Source organism: Haliaeetus albicilla, chromosome 8 (genome assembly GCF_947461875.1).
Source record: "Haliaeetus albicilla chromosome 8, bHalAlb1.1, whole genome shotgun sequence".
Classification (NCBI taxonomy): Eukaryota; Metazoa; Chordata; class Aves; order Accipitriformes; family Accipitridae; genus Haliaeetus; species Haliaeetus albicilla.
In genome coordinates, this window is record NC_091490.1 from 33750863 (window position 1) to 33774357 (window position 23495).

The 23495-nt window shown below is 41.4% G+C and overlaps 1 protein-coding gene across 4 annotated transcripts in view; it reads right to left on the bottom strand.

Annotated features, from left to right (window-relative positions):
- The window catches only part of COP1 (COP1 E3 ubiquitin ligase), a 128953-nt gene that overhangs the window by 61113 nt on the left and 44345 nt on the right, over window positions 1–23495 (bottom strand). For 2 of the 4 annotated variants that reach the window (XM_069789649.1, XM_069789647.1), the window contains exons 12-15: window positions 12338–12481; window positions 8309–8380; window positions 3773–3881; window positions 1910–1991 (exon numbers count right to left, since the gene is read on the bottom strand). In XM_069789649.1, coding sequence (XP_069645750.1) covers window positions 1910–1991; window positions 3773–3881; window positions 8309–8380; window positions 12338–12481 — 407 coding nt within the window. The remainder of the gene's footprint in view (window positions 1–1909; window positions 1992–3772; window positions 3882–8308; window positions 8381–12337; window positions 12482–23495) is intronic. The other 2 variants (XM_069789651.1, XM_069789650.1) reach the window with 1 other exon arrangement.

The window sequence follows — 23495 nt, forward strand, 5'->3', positions numbered from 1 at the left end:
AGAACTGGCAAAGCTGTCACTTTTTTGCTGGCTTGTCCTGATTGCTTGACAGGAAAATGTTATACCCATGCTTTCCAGGTAAGCATGGTGAGATTAGCTCCAATTGCTCTGGTCACACCAATATCTATGAGCATTGAGATTTCTTGTTAGAAAGCCCAGCGTGGCCTCACACAAGCACAGAAGTAAGAGAGGACAGGAAGGGTACACAGCTCTTGGCTTTCCCACCAGATGCTGTACCTGGCCAAACATGTATTACTATGTACCCAAAGCTGGCCAGGACTCAACCAAACACTCAAGAACATAAGCAGAAGGACAAAAATTTAAGTTAGGCAGGTTTGAGTTAGGACACTCGTCATAGGTATTACCTTTTCCTCACATTTAACCCTTTCAATGTGATCACTGAAACGGAAGGTGGACACTACAACATTAATTTGGACATTTGCTACTATTGCTCTGTACCTTAAAGACTTCTAAAATCTGTGCTTATTTCAAACATTTTGACACAGGACTCCATTTGTCTCTAATGGGCTTGTTACATATGCAAATCATGGTAGAAGTAAAGAATAAAATGTTCCAGCCCAGTTTTATTCACCAAAACCCCAATACACCTTCAAAAGACGTTTGTGAACTGAAATGCAAGTTATGTAGATCTGCAGACTTTACTACAATAATTTCTAAGTAAACACTACACTTTTAGAGACCATTACTGAAAAAGTGAACTGTTCAACTAGAGACAGGAGCTCTGCTTGCAGCTGGCTTTGCAAAACTGGACAACTTGTTAACATGCTAATAAATGCATGTCTACCTGGCAGATAAGCTTTTTCAAATGCATAGCATGAGTAGGGAGCAACGTGATGAAGAGGCTGATAATTTACAAGGTGAATGTTCACTCCTGCTGCATTTAAGCCCACAGAAAACACTCTTGACTTCCAACAAAAAGGGGGGGAGGGGGGGCGGGGAACACTAATTGAGGAACACTAATACAGCTTTCTTTTGAAACAGAATTTAAAAGTATTTTAGAGGGGGGAGTGGCTTGCAGGGTTTAATGTTTATGAAAAATTAATTTATCATCTGAAAGCAAGTCACAAAGAGCTCTGTCCAGAGCTGTATCAGCCCATCTGGGAGGGCTGATCCCCACTGACTATGAAAGGAACTCTAAAGTTCTTGCTGCTTGATAACTCCAATTTGATATTGTAAACATATTAGAGGTAAAGTCTTGTTCATTAGGGATGAAGAACACTACATATTGCTCAGTGCTATCCTTTTCTTTAGAAGTTTCCTATTTCTTCTTAGAAGTGGAACATTTTTCTACCAGTATGTTGGGAAAGGGCTTGTCTTAAGGGTTCTCCAAAAGCCCTTTGTCAAATGGACCCTGGAGTGTGCAAAGCTGGGAGTTGCTCTCAACACTCCCATTCAGTCCACCATCTGACTCTGTTATGTTCCGAGAAACACACTGCACTGGGAAAGCGGGAAGCTGCTCAGTGTGCACACTCTTCAACATTCGGAGCTACAGGTAAAACTGCAGCAGGCATTTTTAACTCCCAATTTTTCCCCAACAACCTTGTTTTTGAAATATAAATACATGCTGCTCTTTTGAAAGGCCCCAAGGGTTTAACTCACCAGGCTTAACTAATGTTAAAACACATTTTGCTTTGTTTAGTGTCCTGGAAAATGCTAGTAGAAAGCATATTACCCGAAAAATGTGAACATTGCACCAAGAAATCTTAATCCAAACAAAGCCTCTGCTTCTCTAAGATCACAACAGTTCAGTAATACCTTAACACATTACTGTCAACTACATTACTGAAGGCAGTTGAGGAATCAGCTACTTGAAATATCACATTTTTGTTCCTCAAAGGGAATACACGGAGTGTATGCCTTCTGCACAGCTACTGAAAAAGAATAATACCTTTGGCATCATCAGAGCCTGAAGCCAATAGCTTTGGGTCCATCAAGTTAAAGTCAACACTCCAGCACCTTTTCTCATGCTCCTGTTTAGAGAAACAAGAAAAATATTGCAAGGTAGTGAGCTGTAATCTGATAAAATAGTAAAAGAAAAAACATGTGCTGTTTGGTATAAATTGTCAGCAGAGCCCTGGACAGAGAAGCTTACTGTGTTTAGGAGTTTCTCAGAAAATATGTTTTCGCCCAATCAGACCAATGCTTACAACAGTATGCTAGACTGAAAGCAGAAAACAGAATGACAATTTTAAAACCTAAAACAGACTTTTTTTACTTGAAAGAAAAAACAATAATGATTTCAGGAAATATACATTAAAGACCCATTTTTGCAGCACAGTTTGACTGGCTGTGGTTCCACTGTGTGCTGCTGCTTATTCTAGCAGATCAGTTTTATCTCCCAATACCAATAAGATGCCCATTCAAAGCCATTTCAAACACCTCCTCTCTGAAAGTCCAGGAAACCCTCACCTTCCTGTTGAGTTACTAAACAAAACTTCTGGTGTCTAATCCTATGTTCTTCCACTCAAACAAATATTCTTACAAGACAGCACACTTTCCCAAAACACAGAAGAGCTGTATTTGCTATGCTGGCACATCCCATGTGGAAGCAAAACACTGCATTGAATGAAACCAGAAATTCAATCAAACCCTTTGTTTAAAGTCTTCATACAGGCTTGCAAAACGATGACATGAAAAGCTCACCAGGACAAAGTCACTAAAGGATTTCTAATACATGCAAAGCAGATGTCAGTATGCATGCCTCTATGCAAATCCAAATAAAAAATTCAAGTAATCTGATAGGAAGCAAAATGAGTTTGTTTTAACATAAGCAACAGCTGGTCCTCTCTAGGTTCATTATTCAGCCCCATAAAGAAATGCAAAATATATCTGAGAGAAGAAGAGACAAGATTTATTTTGTCCAGTATAATTTCTTTTTAATTGAGATATGCAAAGGATTAGTGAAAACAAGCAGTACAAAATGGCCAAAACACAATGAAAAAGTAAACAAAGGCTTAAACAGGAATTAAAACTTATGTTGAGCTGTCAAGATGGGGGAAGTGAAGGCCAGTCTGCAGTTCATTATCACTGAGCAGTTTCAATGCACTATGCTACCTACAGAACAGCCTGCACCACTTTCAGTCTCTCCCCAAATGGAACAACCTCTCTTCCAAGCTCCTTGTTCTGATCACAAGCCTCTCAGAATCCATTATATAGAAACACAATGTTCAAATTGCACGAAAAGACAAAATGCCAGAAACTTCTTCCGAAACAGGTCTCGCTGTTGAGCTCAGCCCACTTGTGTGCATACACCGCTCTGCTGAGCGCAGGACTGTATCAGGAAGGGTTCTGCCTACTGCTCCGTTCTCCCAGCCTCGTCACTTAAGTCTGCATTTTGCTCTTCTGCTTTACGAGCACCTGCAGCAGCAATCACTGCAGGATTTTACAAAAGGCTTTTGACAAAGACTGAAGTGAAATTGGTATGGGGAGACAGAGGTTTCTAAAGGAAGGTGAGACAAACAACTTCTAGAAACTCGTTTGTCCCCGTGCAGATTCCCTGCCTGAAAGCAGCAGCAAGAAAACGTCAACTGCCTCATGCCTGTGACAAGAGGATATAGCTGCCTCCCTCAGAGGACTACAGCTCAATAAAGCTGTGCGGATGAGACACATTTACCAAACAGCAGGAGCATCTATTTCACCCTGTGGAATGGAAAAGTCTATTGCTGAACTAGAAGTAGAACCTCAGACTGAATACTGCTCCTCCGACGTGGTCCATGGTGTGGGAAAGTGTTGCTCATTGATTGCATGTTACCTGGTAGACCTTGGATCTTTGTCCCGTGAATCCATCCCAAAGGATGACGGTGCCTTCATAGTCACTGCTGGCTAGCAGGTTCTTGTGGTAACTACTCCAGCTGATACAGCTTAAAAAGAAGAGCCCCAGTCAGTCTTATATTAAATCATACCTTACAACACAAAAATCACTCTTGCAATACGTCAGGCAATTAGTGTCTTCGCAAAGCACGCGGCATTTGATCACGCTACCCCACTGAAACTCTCAGGCAAGGACAAAACCAAAACCCACCAGAAATACAACAAACCTTCCTCTACAAACTAAAAGAAAAGCTTTATTGGCTTAAGTGACATTGCCCCCCTCAATATGAAGTGTTAGGGTTTGGCTTTTTTTTTTTTTTTAAATGTATTCATCTCTAACACTGCAATTGTTTTGCTATTGAATTCCACACAAATTGTCACAGAGAGCTCAAGGTTTGACTTCTTAGCCTCTTACCCATAGCTACTACTAATATTATTACCATAAAGACAACTACTTAACGGAAGCTATATATGTAAAACACGTAGCTGCATGGATGGCAAATCAAATTCTCCTCTGGCACATATGTAACATTCTATACATTTATCTATGTGCAAATGAAAGTTTGATTTCTGAGAAACTACTTCCAGCTTTCTGTAAATGCGGAAAGACACCCCCCCTTCCTATCCAGAAGGAAACAGCAGTTTGCTTGCTATAGGCAGTTTAGGAGATGTTTCTGATTGAGAGCTGCAAAATATATCGCACGGGTTTATATTTTAAACTGAATTAAGTGGCCATGCAAAACTAAATGACAATTCCACTGACAAACTCTAACCATCAGCAGACAAAACAAGAGCAGAGACACTGCCAAGCCACATTCGTAGCATTCTGGCATTATGCCTCCACTCTGACTCCCAAAAATTGTGACAGAGGTAAGAAAATTTGTAATACTTGTTCACCAATTTTTGGACCATCTGGCACAAAAGCATGCCAGTTGGTATCAACTGTGATGCACGTAGCAGAAGCTGAACTGACAGATCCAATTTGTGCAGGTCAAACATCTCTGGCACAGTTAACTAGATTATGCTAGACTTGGGGCTAATTTTTAACCAACAATATAAACTAGAAGTCCATGATTCTGTAACTTTTTAGCACTGCTTTGATCAGTGCAGCTACACATTAAAATATGATGTAGGTACATGGATACTGACTTAGAAGCATTATACCTTGGCAAATTACTGGTTCTACTATACACTTGCATTCTGTTTTCCTTCGGAATTTACACACAGGAGGAAGAAAATCCTTTTCCTTTTTTAAGGTAGTTAAACATAAACACTTATTTTTCAGTTAGTTAAAGAACAGCAAGAAGCATTGGTGTTCTGCTCCTCACTACAGTCAAACTGAACTTACTAAGGTATGAGTTTTCTAACTGTAGAGGGACTATGCATACCAACCACTAATCATAGCTCACCACTCTTTAGCTACATGGAATCAACAAGCTTATCTGAGGTTCTGGATTAGACAAATAATGGGAGGCAAGAAACTCAACTGGTTTTTAAGACAAATTTGAAGAAATATGAGGAAGGAATAACATGTTATTGGTGCTTGCATCAGCAGGAAACTTCACTGAGTGATCCAAAAGACTTCCAGCTCTGACTTCCTCTGTCTGCACAAGTTAACCTGTAATTTACAGAAATGAGACAAAGACATCCAAGAGGAGCAGCTTTCTGCAAGCTCTCACACCGCTGCATAATGCTAGGAGATAACCTTCAGGACACACTTTCCCCACTGGATTGCTGGGACCTTTCTTTAGAATGGCCAGTACAGACGGACATTTGATGACACTGATTTCAACCTGTCAAACACTTCCCCCTGTGTGCACCTCTGTCTGCCTATAGTCTGTTCACAGACTTGCACATTTCATTCTTATAACAGCATCCCTTGTTTTTAAAACTTTGCATTCAGAAACTTAAAAAGTTTTATTTACCAAATGCAAATCATCATCTTCAACCAGCAGCTGCTAAGAGGATGCTTGAGGTGATACAGCTCAGGCAATGCTTTCCCTGGTTTCGCCTCTTCCACGATACATCATTAACTAGAAAACATTAGTGTCCTCAGCCCTCGTGGGTAGAAGGACTGTCCACAAATGTATCAGCAAGGAACTATCATTAAGCCACCTCTACTACCATTCGGTACCCACACAGAAAAGCAGGTCATGACAGTCTATGATTTACTAGAAGCCTCATTCAGAAGGGCCTAAGTGGCTCCCTGAGGACCAAATGAAGCTGGCAGGCACTGCCTGTCAGGACTGCGAACTGAAGGTTGCAGCAGTCCAGAGATAACCATGTCTGACATCTGAAGCCTTGTTTCCAGGCAGAGCTGTTGGTCACTGACAGAAGCAAAAGTGGTTTAGAGCCCTAGAGCTACAACAGCGAGGCTCTGGGCTGGGAGCAGTCTCCAACTAATGGCAGAGGGGTAGACACTGCACTAGACATTTATTGGTTCAAACCTGTTTCCCCTGCCATCGTATCTCCACTCAAGTCAGGGCTTCAAGGAGCTTAAGGGAAAAAAAAGTAATCTGTAAGTTTAGCCATCACACAAAAGCAGGAAGAATACAGCCCAGGGCCGAATCTTAGAGAAAGCAGTCTTCTATCAGGACGGCTTTGAGAGTACGTCAGGCAGCTTCAGCAGGTAGAGGGTCCTAGAGAAAGGCAGACATGCTGGTGCCACCTTGGCTGGTTAGAAGATGGATGCTCCACGCTAGGGAAACATGAGATCCACATCTGACTGGCAAAAGAGAGCTGGGTATTACAAGCTGAACTATGAAGAAGATAATCATGTAACTATATCTTGTCAAAAAAGGAATCACCCAAGACGATGAAAATCAGGAATTATTGAGTAGGTAGAAAAATATAAAGGACCGAGTTCAACAGTTCTGTTTGAGACGTGATAGATCTAAGGACGTAAGAAGTGTCAGGTTTGCAGAGAGAGGTAATATTTTATCAGATCAATCAATATAGATGGAGAAAAATGAAGGGTTTCTGTGCCCAAAAGCATGTCCATTAAGTCTGGCACAGCAAAGATCAAGCTAAGCATTCTGTCCCACTGAAGTCTGATGGCGTTAACAAGGGGTTAACACTCACTTGGAAAGCATTTGTAGATAGACTTGAAGAGGAAAACAGGAACTGACAGGTGAAAAATGTTCAGGGATTTGCAGCCACTAAGTGGTTCAATTAACACATTTTAAGTCACACACACCATAAATCTTCCATTTTTAAGGAATATGATTAAAGGATCATAATAAGACAAAACCAACCCTATTCCAGCTCTCTGCCTTAATTCTCCCCTCATCACCACCCGACTCTCTTTACAAAGTCTGAAACTAGAGCTTTCTCTTTGACATTGCAATACCTGAGCTGCTTTATAACTTAAATTCTCAAAAGTAACCTTTGTAGAGCACAATTCAGGGTTGGATCAGGTGGAGGGGAGCTCCCTCTCCAGGTGAAGGATGCTTTTTACCAAGGGCTGACTGTCCTTTGGTTGTGTTCTCTGGCATCTGTGATGATACAGGCCTGGAAGAAGACTGTCCTGGAGCTGGGACATTATGAGCACATGTTGCTCTTCCATGTGGGTCCCCTGGGACCTACAAAGGGTTGAGAAGCTACTGTCATGTCCCCCCTCAAGGGAAGCACTGATCTTTCTTCCATGTCCAACACAAGCAAATTTTGCTGAATCTTCAAAGACACCTACTTTTTCAGGTTCCCTTGAGATGTTATCATGGGTAATAAATGGAATAACAGCCTTAAAAATGCATGGAGAAGCAAGTTGGAGAAGGGGAAAGGAAAGGGCAAAGGTGAGATGGACCAAAAATACAACTTACACAGTCTTCAAACAGACTTATTTCAAACAGGTTAAGCATCAAAACCCCAGAAGTTCATAAAAATAACCTTTCATAGAAAACCTTTAGATGACCTGCAGCCACATCCAGGCAGAAATTGAAATGTGGAGGCTATGAGATAGGATACAAAAAATAGCTGCCTAAGGCTGAGATAATGTATAATTCAGCACTGGATTAAAAGGAGTTGTGCAAGACCATCTTTTATTTTAAATACTAGTAGCTGTATTTTTTCAGTTTTTGCTTTGATCCTTAATCTAGAAACAGGGCAATAGTTACACCCCAGAGGTTTGTCTTGACATAAGTTGTGATAGCTTTTCTTCCTAGAAGATTAGCCTAGAGAAACTCTAGTTGAAAACTAATCACCGACGTCCAAAACACTCTAACCTTGGCATCCAATCTGGACACACAGAAATTTTGACCCTGTGAAGATTTATGTGTATCCTTCGTTTTATTCTGAGACACAAGTGGGCCAGCTTGGTTAGCGTTGTCAGTCATGCTGATGTTTCTTTCACAAGCCAGTATTTTTATGGCTGAAATATCTCAAATCCAGGATCAAGTTACCCGGTGTCAACCGCGCCTCTGGCAGTGAGTGTTAAACAGAGTTAAAGCTTTTAATAAGATACAAACTGCTGTGGTCTGACCTGCTTCCAAGTGCCAAGCGCTCCAGATCCAGTCTATTACCATGAGTCAACCGATGCCCAGTAGTTTTAGGACTGAAATGTTTTAAAGGGAGTGATCTATTACTGCAAGGAACATCCACATGAATAACAACGCTAACCAAATACTTCAGAGACATACAGAATTACATGTTTTAAGAAAAAAAAAAAACCAAAAAACAAAACACAACCAAAAAACCACCCCCCCCAAAAAAACCAAAACAACAAACCAAACAACCTTTTCTCTGATCAATCCAAAGAAAAACTCTACTAGAGTTAAGAGACAAATGCTTCTAAAGAAAAACTTCATCTTGTTGCAAAGTGAAGCAGTTACTCTGAGAACTGAAATTCATGAAAGTTGAAGGCGTATTTCCTTATAACCTGTTTGGTGTCAAACACTTCCTGCATTGGAAATACGGGCATCCAACACAACTGCTCATGAGGTTTTTCAGCATAAAGAGAGCTCGTACCGCTCCAAATAGCAAAGACTCTATGATGAAAAACACCATACGGCAAGTTTTTGCTTAATTTAAACTTAATAGTGAGAACTGACTGCCGTTTTAAAAACCGACAGCAATATGCCCATGAACTGCTATTAGGATAGAGCAATCATGCATTTGATTTATTGATACCGAAAAATGAAAACAATAAAATAGTAGCAGCTTCCTAAAAAAGCCTACAATGCTTTGCTTTTACTGCAGTTGACTAAACAGATGCAGCTGATTTTAGAGGTTTGTGGTAACATCTATCACTGAAGTACGGATGCTGCAAACAGAGTGGTAAGCACACAGAATACTAAACATGGATTTCAAAAGCGTATTTACCTAACCACACTTGCACATCACCTATTGTAGATTAACGAGGCCTAAAGCCAATTTTTTACCTGAATGCTAGATCTCCTTATTTTTCGCCCCCTGCAACTTATGCCAAAACAACAAATCTGCCTCTTGAATAAATCAGAGAAGAGCTGTGGCTCGCTGCTAGCTGTTCATCCTCTTCTCGTCCTTTCCAATCTCCTTCTGCGCGGGGGAACTACAGATTATTGTCTGCCATAGCTAGGGACACAGCAAGTCATAATTAGCTCACAGGGTGCTGTTTATAGCTACTACACAATGCCAGGATTTGTTTCTGTACTGAAGCTATGAATCTGTAAATGGGATTTTTATGAGGATTTATGTGTCATCTTGTGTTTTTCCTGGAAGCTTATGCCACTGTCATTCCTGGGGGACGTGATGCACATTTACCAGAAGCCCAACACACTGACTTCCTCTCCATTCTTAAAAACAGGGATGAGAAAGCTCAGCAGATGATGAAAAAAGAATGTATTTAAGAAGCAGGTGGGTGTAAAAAAAAAGGGGGGTTGGAAAAGAGGAAGAAACACTCAGCTACAGCTGGTACCAGGGCTCTGCTCCAGAAAAGCCTACAATCAATTACTGCTGGCATGAAGCTCAACCTTTCATCAGGCACCCAGCTGGCACACAGCAGAGCAGGGCTTCCCTTACCACAGCTGCTCCAGGCCAGCAGACTTGCTCTTGGCCAGACATGAGTCTTCGCAAATGTTGTCACCTGTCTGCTTTTATAAAAGCCCATCAGAGCTGCTGCTCCTCCAAAAGCTGAGTCACCAATGTAACCGCTAATGATTTATGTTCCAGCATCATCACTCTGAACAAGGTTAACCAGGATCAATTTAGGGTGAGCATCCCATGATGTGTCTTTGGAAAGCCAAAGTGCCTGCAGACAGACAGCTCTGGTGCCGCGTGAGGATGGAGAGGACGTTACAAGCTGTGCCGGTGTCACACGCCAGCTTCAACAGAAGAGACATGTCACCAGATCCCATCTGCACACAGACTCCTGCATCTCTGCTGCGAAGAGAGGTACCGCCCATGTGCCACAGTAGAAATACATCTGTCTTCAATATCAGAAAGGGCACTAGCAGGTAGAGTAAGCCTCTGGAAGAAGCTGCACCTCCACCCAAATTATGATCAACAGCTTTAAGCGAAGGCTTTTTACAAAGAGCAGGCTCCACTTGTTTAGATTTTTTTTATTATAATACACACACATTTTCAGCATACTGCAATATTCTGTAATGAAATTACAGCCTTCATATATAACTTCTCCCTCAAGCTACGCCACTTCAGAATACCAAGTTATTATGCTGCTCGACACTGCACCAGCGAGCCCCAGCACCAGTGACTGGCAGCACAGCTAATGGATATAGTAAGGATGCACTCAACTAACAGCCTAACTTTATTTGTCAAAACCAAGAGCACCCACATGCTGAAGGAAGGTTGATATAATGTGGAGGTGCCAATGGGAAAAAAAAATGCATTTCTTTGGAGGAATGAGAGAAACTAGGGCAAAGAAATGAAAGAAGAGGACCCTGTCCACCTCCACTGAGGCACAGAGCATCAGAGGACAATGCATTTAGCGTCATCATATATATATAATTTATATATGCATGAAATTTGAGGAAGAGAAGAAATCTTAAATGCAAGCAGTGTCTTGTCCGGAGCACAAACCTGACAAGAGTAACATCAGTGAAGGTACTAACGTGGCTCTTCTCACCAGCAGCTGCTGGAGAAGGGAGAACAAACAACCAACTACCTAATGACTAGCAGGATCATCAGGGTAGATCCCCGTCAAGTTTGAAGTAGCAAGTCTGGAAGTCTTCTCAGACAGACTGAGAAATACCAAACACACATTGCTTCTCCCCTTCTAATTAAGGCAAAAGGTATTAATCGACTGCTAGATGGTTCTCCTATTATTCTGCTCTTCTCTCCAGAATAATGAAGCTGAATAGCGTGAACTCTGCTATGACTCAGTCAAAAATGCTGAACATTTTACAAGACCAGCAAAACACAAGCTCCATAATCAGTATGGCTTATCAATACAAATCCCTCTCAGACTGTTTTTACCCATCTTGAAAGCCAGTCCTAGGGCCGGTTGCATTTACACCTTTTCCTTCACAAAACAGTGTTACACAATTCCCACGAATAATCAGCATGACTGCTACAGGAGCGACTGATCTATCTTAAGAAACGCATCAACTAAAAAACTAAGTGTGACTTTTACACTATAAAGCAGGCTTGCAAACACTAATCTTGTTGCACAACATTTTGTTTTCGTAGAAGCCGGACTGTTACATAAATTTATTACTTACACTTTTGTGGGTGCTTTACTGTTTTTAAAATGTAGAGTACCAAAAAACCCAAATGAGTTCAGCAGAGATGCTGGAGACTTGTATTATAATACTGAATTGGTTTGATTGCCTGTATTATTTACTTTTGAGCTTTAACAGAATTTTTGAATTAGGATTTTTAAGTTATGTTAGCTGGATTCTTTCAATTGAAGTTCTGACATGGTGGTCTATATTTCTTTGGTTTAAGTCATCTAAAAAGATAGAAAAATAAATAGGTTGACAGTAACGATAGCAGCACAGCAGCAAAAATCAAGCAAGGTCTCTTCCCAAGAGCTTGTATTATGAGGCCCAGCAGAATAGTACTTCAGGCAGACAAATTCATAGGCAGAAGGCGCAAATAAGGCACATTTCCTGAGGACTAACAGCCTTCAGCAGAATGGAAAGGATCTGGTTGATGAAGAGAAGAGAGCATGAAGGAATCTGTGGCCATTAAGAAGAACTGGGCACAGAAGTTACCTTGAGACAACCTAAGACTTTACCTGGAGCATATCTACTACTCCGCTTTTACTCTTCTTTTAACTGATTAGGTATCCAATGGCATTTGCAAGGAACACAAAACCAGTTCACTACCCTATGTCTCTTTCTCCTCCAGATACACGGGCCTGCTATCACCTTGGGATGAGCCCGGCATACACAAGTAACAGTGCTTGTGCCACCTGATCCCACCCAAAGTTCAAAGCAAGCTTTCCATTGGCTCCTGCTTTCCTCCTCTCCCCTCCCATTCCCACAAAGGATAAAGAAAGCAAAACAGCTACTGCACGTGAACAAGCAAATTAAAAAGGCCCTCTGAGTTCAAATACAAAGTCAACACCTACCTGATTTTGGAATTACAGGTCATTTCATTCTCAGGGTAGTGAATATCCACCGCGTCCTGAATGACTGTACCATACTCATAGACTTTAATCTTCTTTGTCACCCCAGCGATGGCAAAGTAGTCACAGTCTCGGTCGAACTCAATACTGAGGAACAAAAGCATAGGTTGAGAACTGTGTAACACAACACATATACTTACCAGCAGGGCATTTTACCACCTAAACATCTTGGTATGGCAGAGCTAAGAATCACAATTTGCAGTTAGCAAATACCCAGTTCACAACGCCTCGGTCAGGTCTGGCACATGCCAACAGCATGGAGTTCTTGCTGTCAGACACCATTTTCTAATCCCCTCCATACACACCCACTTCTCCATTTACTGAAACAGACTTTTTGTGGTAGCACAATCTCCCTCCTGCAGACAGGATCTTTGTTCAGATGCTCTAGAGGTTTTCCAGTTCAGCTACACCAGCTACATTACATGGTAACCAAACGTCAAAGCTGACAGCTCGCCCTGGAAACGTGCTTAACATTCAGCTGCATGCTCTATGATCAACGTGCTATGGGATGACTGCCCATTGATTTCTCTCAGTTGCACCGCTGCATCCCTTAGCTCCTATATACAGCAGCTTGGTGAACTTTAAGTGTTAATGCACAGCAAACCAGTACTTGTGGAAAAAAACCTTCTACATTCCCTGAGTAACAACAGAAGGTCGAAACATATATCATCAGTACTGTAAAAGCCATGCATGCTATGACTTCCACTTAGGGTTGCTCATGGAAACCGAGGCACCTTTTTTCTTGAACTGCAGGGCAAGTTTGTAATAGATATCAATGAAGTTGGAAGTAAAAGCAGTCACCTTATAACAAAGTTAAGCTGCAAATGAGAAAAGCCTGAGGTTATACATGAAATACATCTGAGAGAAAGGCAGGCAGCAGATTATAAACAGCTAATGTCATTGCCACCTTTGCAGCTTGGAAGGGCTCAAGAGAAATCTATTAGACATCTAGCAGTCAGGGAAATCAGCCTGCTTCCTAGGAGCCCCTGCCCTGCCTGCAGTGACACGGGTTGCAGACAGGGCAGGGTGGATGTGCACATACACCTACCTCCTTTCAGAAGCATCGGCCTCAGCGAGAAACCAGTTTGCTGCTCCTCCCAGAAAGGGTTTGGAGGTAGCATTTGCCCTCAGTCAAATGATCAGTAACCAGCTCTCCTCAAGTCTCTTGACTAAGCAATTAATCTACTACTTTGAGAAGTGTCCTTCAGGGTTCCTCCACTCCGTAATTCATTTCAGTCTCTGTTGTCCCTGTCACATTTTGTTCTTCCAAGAAGCCAGAGCATTTGTGAACCAGGCAGCAAGTTCTGAACAGCAGCAGAGAAAACTGAATTTACACTGATTTCACATTCATACAGCTCGGAAAGTCCTGAAGCAGGGGTATTTAAGGTACCTTTCTACAATTAGAAAGCATTAAACCAATTACAAGAAGAGGGAGGGCTCATTAGGCTGCCCTCATAGCTATAACAGCTACAGTTTTCTACCCCTCAACATAGCTGAGAAGTCAGAAGCACTGCAATGCTTTCAAGGGAAGATAAATTTAAATGCCAACAGAGTTTTCAAGTCCTTGTAAAGGAGATATCATCAAGTTATTTTTAAACTATGGAGAGAAAGGATTGTCGATATGCAGTCCAATGGTATAAAATCATTCAATGAAGCAGCTTGCAACTTGGCCTTTTAACTCAGGCACCTAAACTTCTCCAAAACAGTGGCAGGAGATGGTCCCACTCATGACTGCTTGCTTGCTAGAGGAGAAACAAGCTAGTTGGGTCAAGCCCACAAAATTGCGAGCCTCCAAAAGGCAAAGAAAAGGAACATGCTTATGGCTGAGGAATAAAGCAAGCAAGCCTGCACCTATTTAAATAAAACAGGAGAGGGAAAGAAGTCATCCAAGCAGCCAGACTGCTCTCCCCCCACCCCAGATCTACCCTAGTCTAATCACTTTTTATACAAACAGGACTAAAGCACCGTTCAGGCCTGTCTTGTCTTGTCAGCTCTCCCTATTCTATGGAAGAGTTTTATAATTGAAAGCCTCTATAACAATACAATAGATTTATTTGTACCACAATCTTAATTGAACCACTGCCTCAGCTCCTGCTCGCTGCCCTGTGGATTCAGGTAAAGCGCAACTAAACTGATGGCAGCGATTCATCTACTTGGGTTCAATTTATACCCTTAGCCTTCTGCTGAAGAAAAAAAAATAATGTATTGCAATGTCTGGTAAAAAGCCAAGTTATTAGAACAGAATAGAAGCTCTCTCACCTGGGGTGGGTTTGCTTCTATAGCATTAATTTTTTTTTTAGCATAGAGACATGCTGTAGACATAACAAATGAGTATTTCAATATGTCTATAAAAGTTAATGCATCATTAAAAAAATTAATAAAAAGCATCAACCAATGAAATTGATCATCAGACCTGTGACCTTCAAACAGCATCAAAGACACTGCAGAGAGGAAAAGGATGCAGAAATAAACCACCACCTGTACAGATGTTTGTTGGCTGTGAGGCAGGCAGGCAAACCCAACACAGCAAGCCTAACGCACACTTGCACCTTGGCCTCCATCATCTATGCACAGTCCTGGTACAACAAGTGTTCTCACTTTCTGCCAGTCAGCTTTTAGCAAGTGATTTACAAAGAAAAATATGAAAAAATCTAAGTAGTTAATCAAGTGGATTATTTACCATATAAAACTATTCCTAATATTTGCAAAGCTCTGCTTCCCCCTGGGCTAATCAGGATTAGGACAAACAGCCCACTTGCATAGCAACAGTTATTTTCATGCTTTTTCCTACAAAGTCTTCTAAATACGTTTAGTATTAAGCAAGGCTTATTTGCATTTAACTAGCTCGATGGTATTCCTGTCACTTACTGCTTGAACTCTTTGTGTCAATGTAAGCGCTTGCTTATATACAAGCTTATCTATATGAAAATTCACAAAAGGACTTAGTTTTGTCAAAAGACCCAACAGGGGCAGCTCTGAAGAACAACAACATTCTGGTTTCCAGGTGACACATTTCTACAGTCAAAGTGAATTAGTCATTAGCATAATGATAACATGCAGTAAGAGTAATAGGAAATACTTTATCCTTTTTGTCAAAAAGGCCATTGAGTCAAGAAATAAACCAGCTAGACAACAGCATCCACTTCACATGGTGAGAGGCACAAAGCCACCAGCAACCCAAAGCAACACATAAAACATGCATGCAATGGCTATTAGTGTCCTGCTAAAATAAGAGCAATGTGCTTTGGTAGCACTATTTTAAGTAGACTTAACTTGGGACTGACAATGAATGTTTTCACCCCCTCAGAGGGCAGATGGAGCACCAACTGTCTGTGTGTGCTACAAGCCTACCTCAGTCCTAGCATGAAGCAACCTCCTCTAGAGACAGGAGACCAGTTCAGACTTTTTTTTTTTTTTTTTTTTAAAGTAAGCACTGGAGGTAAGGCATATTTTAGATCATTTGAACATCCAGTGACGTTCCCTTTTGGACTAGCAATAGTCCTTGCTCTTCAAAGATGTGCACATTAGAAACAATTAGCAATTGCTCCTTTTTTTTTTTTTCCAACCTACTTTTAACTCCATATTTCTGACCAATAAAGACTACCTAAATTTTTATAAGGAATCTTCAGGGGACACAAGAACTCCTGGATATTTGAAAAAGACTTACAAATGTGCAACAGAATTTACTTATAAAAATCAAATTGAAAGGAACTGATTGTTTTGTTCCAGGGAAAACAGAAGAGAGTGCCCTGGTTTCAGCTGGGATAGAGTTAACTGTCTTCCTAGTAGCTGGTACAGTGCTATGTTTTGAGTTCAGTATGCGAAGAACGTTGATAACACTGATGGTTTCAGTTGTTGCGAAGTAGTGCTTAGACTAAAGTCAAGGATTTTTCAGCTTCTCATGCCCAGCCAGCGAGAAAGCTGGAGGGGTACAAGAAGCTGGCACAGGACACAGCCAGGGCACCTGACCCAAACTGGCCAAGGGGGTATTCCATACCATGGGACGTCACATCTAGTATAGGAACTGGGAAGGGGGGTGGGGTGGGGGAGAATTGCCGCCTGGGGACTAGCTGGGTGTCAGCGGGTGGTGAACAATTGCACTGCGCATCATTTGTACATTCCAATTCTTTCATTATTACTGTTGTCATTTTATTAGTGTTATCATTATTAGTTTCTTCTTTTCTGTTCTATTAAACCGTTCTTATCTCAACCCACGGGTTTTGTTTCTTTCCCCCAATTTTCTCCCCCATCCCACTGGGTGGGGGGGGAGTGAGTGAGCGGCTGCATGGTGCTTAGTTGCTGGCTGGGGTTAAACCACGACAGAGAGACATCTCCCATTCCCAAGTCACTATTTTCTTTTTCCTAAGAAGTTAATGACTAGTGTCCTATGGAAATACCACTAAGAGCTGCTAGAAAATAAACACATTCTCAAGGGTTTTGGTTTCTCTGCTGCTTATCTTTATTCTCAATCTGTGAGATTATAAATCATTTTATTTTAATACTAAAACCTACAACCTTGGGGAGCACTCATAGCTAACAAATGGAATTATGAAATAAATTGCTTCTGAAATATATCTGGAAGCTTGGCTTGGTGTTGAGGGTAGACCAGTGGGGAAAAGAGTAAAGAATGAGTATTTACCAGTTCTGCCGTTGTATATAAAGCCTTGCTACATTTGCATCCTGATGGTGTGTGCAGTTGTTCTCCACATCCCAGGAGGACACATTGGAGTTAGAGAACACATACAGATGGACAACTAAATTGATTAAAAGAATGGAGCAACTGCCTTACCAAAAGAGTTATGAACAAGGTGACAACGAGACTGATGTTCAACAAGTCACTCCACACTAGAACTAGGAGGCACTCATCAGAAGATTGATTTGGGACAGATGAGGGTTTCCCCCTCCCAGTTACACTTTAAAAGCCCCTCCCACCCCCCACCACTCCAGGTACTTACTCCTGCAGGACATGATGATGGCAGAGTGAGCCTGACAACAGTAATCCATGAACAACTGGTCTGTACCAGATATTAAGAGAAATAAACATGGATACACCCTTTTGTATCCCCAGTGTAATAACTGTGGATGCTGGGAGGCTGCAAGGAGACAACTCTACAGGTAGTAACCAGGTTGGCATGCTCTGTGGTCTTCTGCAGGGACAGCACAGGGCTAGGTGCCCTCCAAACCAACCCCTGGGGCAACTCACACTGTACTTGAAATTGCAGTTTGAAACACCCCGCGGGTCAGACTGGAGGGGCACCTAGCCCAGCGAGCTTCTGTGAGAAATGGGTATGTGCTATATCTACTCCTTCAAATTGGGGGGGGGCGGTTGCATCTAACTGCATTTGCCTTTAACTGCATCACTAGTTACAATTAAAGGTCTGCAGTCAACTGCTCCTCTCTCCTTTCCATATATACACTCTACAATTGCTACTATAATCATAAATGCCTCAGCTGTGACCGTAGGAGTTGCCATTTCCACAAAGTAGATGACTCAGTCCCTCATGGGACTATATATATGTGTGTATATATATATATATATTTTCCTCCCTGAATATACCAAAGCCTTTCAGCTCTACTTCTAACTAATACAGTTCTGTTTCTATTTCTGTATCTCTAACCCCAACTACTATCTTGCTGTGGGCTCCATATTTATTTGCAACTTGGATATATTGTTTTCAGTTTCAGGGGACTTAATTGGCGGAAGGAAGGAGAGATAACGGCACCTTTTGCTCTTCACTTGCACTTCCTTGAAGTCTTTCTCACTTTGTGCTTCCACTCCCTGGCCTCCAAGGGATATCATGTCACTTCTAACAATCCCAGGTCCCAGCACCTTACAGCCTGGTTGCCTATCTTCAACGCCCATTTTGAGGTACAGAAGTCAAAGATTAGAAATTTAGGTTATAATCCAACACCATGGCCACCACTGCAGACTGTTCAGCAACTGGGACCAATACAGAAATTGGTATTAATATCACATACCTTAGAGACTGTTTTTACAGCAGACTGATATTTTAAGGCAAAGTAATTAGTGTCACTAAGCATGCACTAGCATACTAATTTGTAGTTTTTAAAAACAAAGCTATATTCAGGCATAGGAAGCTGCTGTTAGAGTGCTCAGATTTTGTGCTCCATCAGCTCAAAGTCTAGTTTTTGTCACATATAACAACAAAGGCTACTGAGATTAAGTATATGAAGTTTTGGTATCAAAAGACTGTTTTGCTAAAGCTGTGAGTGGTTGAAATTAAGTGTTGGGGGTTTTTGTTTGTTTTTAATAAAGCGACAGTTTAATTAGTTACTTCTTACTCCAAAGCAGCACCTAAATAGCAGTCACTGCTGCTATTCTGAAGTCCTTAACCTGTGCCACAGGGACAAGGATAGACCACTGCTGGTTGAATGTATTCCGTGATTCAAACCTCTGTGCTGCTAAATGTTTTCCAAAATATAAACTGAGCAAACATACCACAATCCCAGACAGGTTGTTGCAACCTCTACTCAGGAAGAACCACTTAAAGAAAAACCCTTTGATTCTCTAGACTGCTACATGGATAAATTAATTGTATAAATCAGACTCCACTTAAATCATCCTATCAGAGAGCAAACACCTTCACCCCAAGAATCACATTCATTTGGGTTAGATGTGACCCCCAGATTACCAGAAAATTGCCGATTTGTCCTCTAATCAAGGTAAAGTTGTCTTGGCTACTATAATATGGCCTCTCAATGGATCAGATTTAAGTCTAATGGAAGTCTAATGAAAACCATGGGACAGAGGACCCCAAACTATTTCAGTTTGATCCCATTCCTTGGAGTTGTTTGGGATATTGCAGATCCAGGTTCAGCAGCACCAGCTGCTGTTGAATGGACCTTCCATTCAAGGGGTACCCTCCCTGCCATCATACCCCCTCCAGGCTTCAAACATCTGATGGGAATACGCTCCCCCTAAGCAAACCTCTATTTGAAGCATAAAAAGATGATACTGGAAAGTCAGCTCTGTGTGATGATTATCTCCTCCCCCCCCCCCCCCCCCCCCCAGCTGGGCAACAGACAGGGAAGGGCATTATAACATTTAATCGAAGCCCCACTGCACAGAGAAGGACAGTCCTCAGCTCCAGGCTCCCTTGAGAAGACATTATTGCACCAGTCATGCTGCAGTCACACTTTCAGCATCTTTCTTGCAGCCACAGTAGCCTGGAGTTTTATTTTGCCCCATTTGAAGAAAGGCATAAAAAGGTACCACATTGACAAAGTAATGTCATTAGACCTAGTTCCAGGCCCACTTCATGCTCACAAAAATCCTTTTAAGTGTAATGAAATGCCATCAGTTCTAACAGAGACCACTTAGTGATACCCTCATTCCATAAAGAGCTTGTTTAAAGGAGACTATTAAATCTGAATTGAGGAGGTTTGGTGGGCTTAGTTCCATCTCACAGCTCTGAAATCAAAACCAACAGAGCTACTTTCATGCTTTGTCATAGCTAGATAAGACAGAATCATTCTTTTTTTTAAACCCAATGAGAGAATATACTATGCTACGAGAGATTAATTATGCTTCCTGCAATAGCTCAACTTTCAGAACAATGATCCCCTCTGCTTTGGGGGGGAAGCAACCTTGAACCTAATCTCCTCTAAATACAACCCAGAATCTCCCAGGAAGCCATAGCAGACTTCCAGCCTTGTCTATAAGACCCTATAGCTAGAGACATCCTGTTCTACTGCGTAAATTTTTTTTCACACATGTATTCAGGGGAACCTGGCTTAATTAGCACTAATGATGAGAAAACCTATAGGGAACTACTGAATTTTGCAAGCAACTGAACATAAAGCGTATTGATGAAAAGCCACTTTACTGCTAGGCGATGCTCTTCTGCATGCTGAAGAGAAGATGACGACAATCCCAGGGTTTATATGCCAGATACACAGAAGTACAATGAGCCAAAGCCATTGCAAAAGAACTACCATGCAAGTTAATGAGGATTAGATTCAGTTTTTCCACAAACACCATTTTAAATAAGCTAGAGTAGAGAAATGTTAACTAAAAGTGCCAACAGTTAAATGCAGAATGTTTCTTACAACACTATTTAAAATTCAAGCCAAATTATCAGTCTGCCTGCTGTAATATTTTGGGTAACCTATTTATATTTGAAAACCAGGATCTGCCATTTCTCCCAGCTGGGCTCATACACAGTAGGGTACGAACAGCTCTGAGAGTAGCACGAGCACAGCCTTAGTTACAAAATACTAAGGTGGAAGAGGTTTTAAACCAAACATACTCCAAACATACTCAGCTGCCTTCTTTCTACATTCAAGCTTGGGAAATATTTCCAGAAAGGAAGGTGAAGACACATGCAAAGAAATACATCTGAAAGAGCTCAGCGCAGCAAACCTCCATCAGTACTGAGACTGTAAACACAGTCTGTCCATAGGCTTCAATTCATGATTTGTCCATGATTTAGCTGCAGCAGTGGAAGACATTTCTGTGTCCAGCTGACCGCATTGCCAGAGGTCCCGTTTCTCAGAACAAATCACCACCCAGACCGGTGCCCCAGTACACAGCCTGCCATATTATTAACCCAAGGCTCCAAGTTCACCTAACACTGTCACCAGCTCTTCTGCCAGACACCCTGCAACAGAGCATAAGGAGGGACAGCTGGAGAGAATAACCTCTTTAGACACCTCAGCTCAATCCAACAGGCACCATGAGTCAGGACACCAGCCTTCATAAATATTGGGTCCATACACTGCAGATGAGACACCTCAAGCCAAAGAATAAGCTGGGCCAATTAACTCCAATGGTCGTGCTGCCTGGTGACGATGGAATGAGGTTAAAATTCCATTTGAAGCATTTTTTCATCCAACTGCTAAATCTGTTTCAGGAGATTGTTTTGATGGTGCTTTGAATCTTTTTTGGTCAGTATTTTCTATGCTATCCTTAAATTACTCTTTAGAATCAAAGGTACTTATGAATACCCTTAATTTCACTCAGTATCATATAGAAAAACTTAATCTTCCACCTTCATTTGCACACATGTATGCACACACTTGTATGTAACTCTGTAAGAACATAAGTGTCACTTCATAACTTATCCTGCAGAACACCTATGCAGCATATAAATCACAAACACCTCTGTCTTAAGAGTCTGTATTTATTGATACAGACAATATGAATAATCATTAGCTCAAGCCTCTTCTCCAGGCTGAGCTGCTTGTAAGGTTTTTTTCTCAGAACTGTTTAAGCCCACACCATACATCTTTGCATGCCTTAACAGACTACCTCAATATTTTTTTTCAGCTACCTACCATTTAACAGACTAACTCCCCTAGTTAGCAAGAAAGGAACAAACAAAAAAATCTGAAGGCATGCTAATGCTTTTCAGATAATGACCTGCTAGCAAATTCAGGCATTTCCAACAAATATGGCTAGAGAATTAAAAGAACACTGTAATAAGCTACAGAAATATTCTATTAATAACAGGCTTGTTTCTCCAAGCAGATGCAAAAATTCAGTGTATCAACATTCAACATTGAAAACAAGCTATAAAGTTGGAGGGGAAATCAAGGGAAATCTGTCTGCCTTTTACCAACGCTATCAGCATGGACATCCTGCATCTAAGATGCTGCAAAACCACAGCCTTCATGGCTTGCAGGTCCAACTCCCAAGGCCAAGACACAGCACTACTGCCTGATGATAGCCATTATGACACAAACATCAGAAGGAACAGAAGGGCAGCTACCTGCAGCGCCACAGAAAAGATTTTTGTCCTGATGAGTCAAAGAAGGGGCAGATGCAATGATGTAATGCAACTACCACATGGTACCATCCTCTCACCCTAAATATTAATTTTTCAGAAGACATTCCTGACACTACAGCATCCATTTTAAGTTCCTGCACTTTTATGAAGCATCTCTTCAAAAAAGCCCAGTCTTATTCTAATACATACAATCCTGTTTAAATTAAACCCCATTTGTAAGTGGGGGATCCCAAAGTTCATAGAAAGTGAATTTCATTTTGCACTATACATGGCGAAGCCACATAAGGACATTGCTTTTCCTTAAAACCTAAGGCCAGAGGAAGATGCTTGGCAGAAAGTCAGGACAGAATCTCAAGTTTCTAATGAGCTGATCATGTAACTTTATCACAAGAGTACTTTCCCCAAGACTTGGAGGTCTCTAGTCCAATACCCTGCTCAGAGCAGGGGCAGCTCTTTGGTCAGACCAGGTTGCTCAGGGCTTTCCCCAGCCAGTTCTTGAATAGCTCCAAGGATGGTGCTTGCACAGCCTCTGTGAGAAACCTGCTCCAATGCTGGACTGCCCCACACTGCAGCCAGCGAACACAACACGACATTTGCCAAGAAATGGAAACTGCTTACGTAAACTGCACAAAGTTTCTTCAAGATATTAAAAAAAAAAAGAAAAAACCATAAAGAGCAATCATTGTTTAATACATTTCGTTTAAAAGCCAATTCCCAAATTCATCAAAAGACTCTTCAATACTTTTAACAGACCATTTATAGAGATTCACAAAGTTTAAATCAAGCTAAAAAACCTCATCTAATTATCTGCAGGTGGACACAGATTTGAAGTACTAAGAGAGCTTAATGGGAAAAAGATCCTCCTACTATGAAATAGTGTGAAACTACTAGGAAACAAATGAGGTCCCACTGGTAGCCATGCAACTTCCATTCATTAACTTCTTAATTTCAAGTTATTTAAGTTTTACCCCTAAAAGTGAAAGCTTATGTTGACGAAAGAACAGACTTCTCTCTCTGCAGTGTCTCACCACAGTCACCAGAAGGTTTACTTTTCAGGTAAAGACTAGAGATAAAAGCAGACATGCTCCTTTCTGGTTTCAGAGTCCCTTTTGGCACTAGCAGCCTGTCCTGGGGACGTTACAGAGTTGAGAGTGTCTCTGAACTCTGAATTCAGAGATCTAAACTGACATCTGTATAACCCTTCTGCTGGGTATGAGTCACATTTAGCTTCTGCTCAAGGGATCCAGACCACAGTTATGTACTAGGAAATGTACCAGTTCTACACTCCAGAGAAAAAGACAACAAAGTAAGGGAAAGGCTCTGTACTTTACTCAGCTCTAATTAAACAAAAT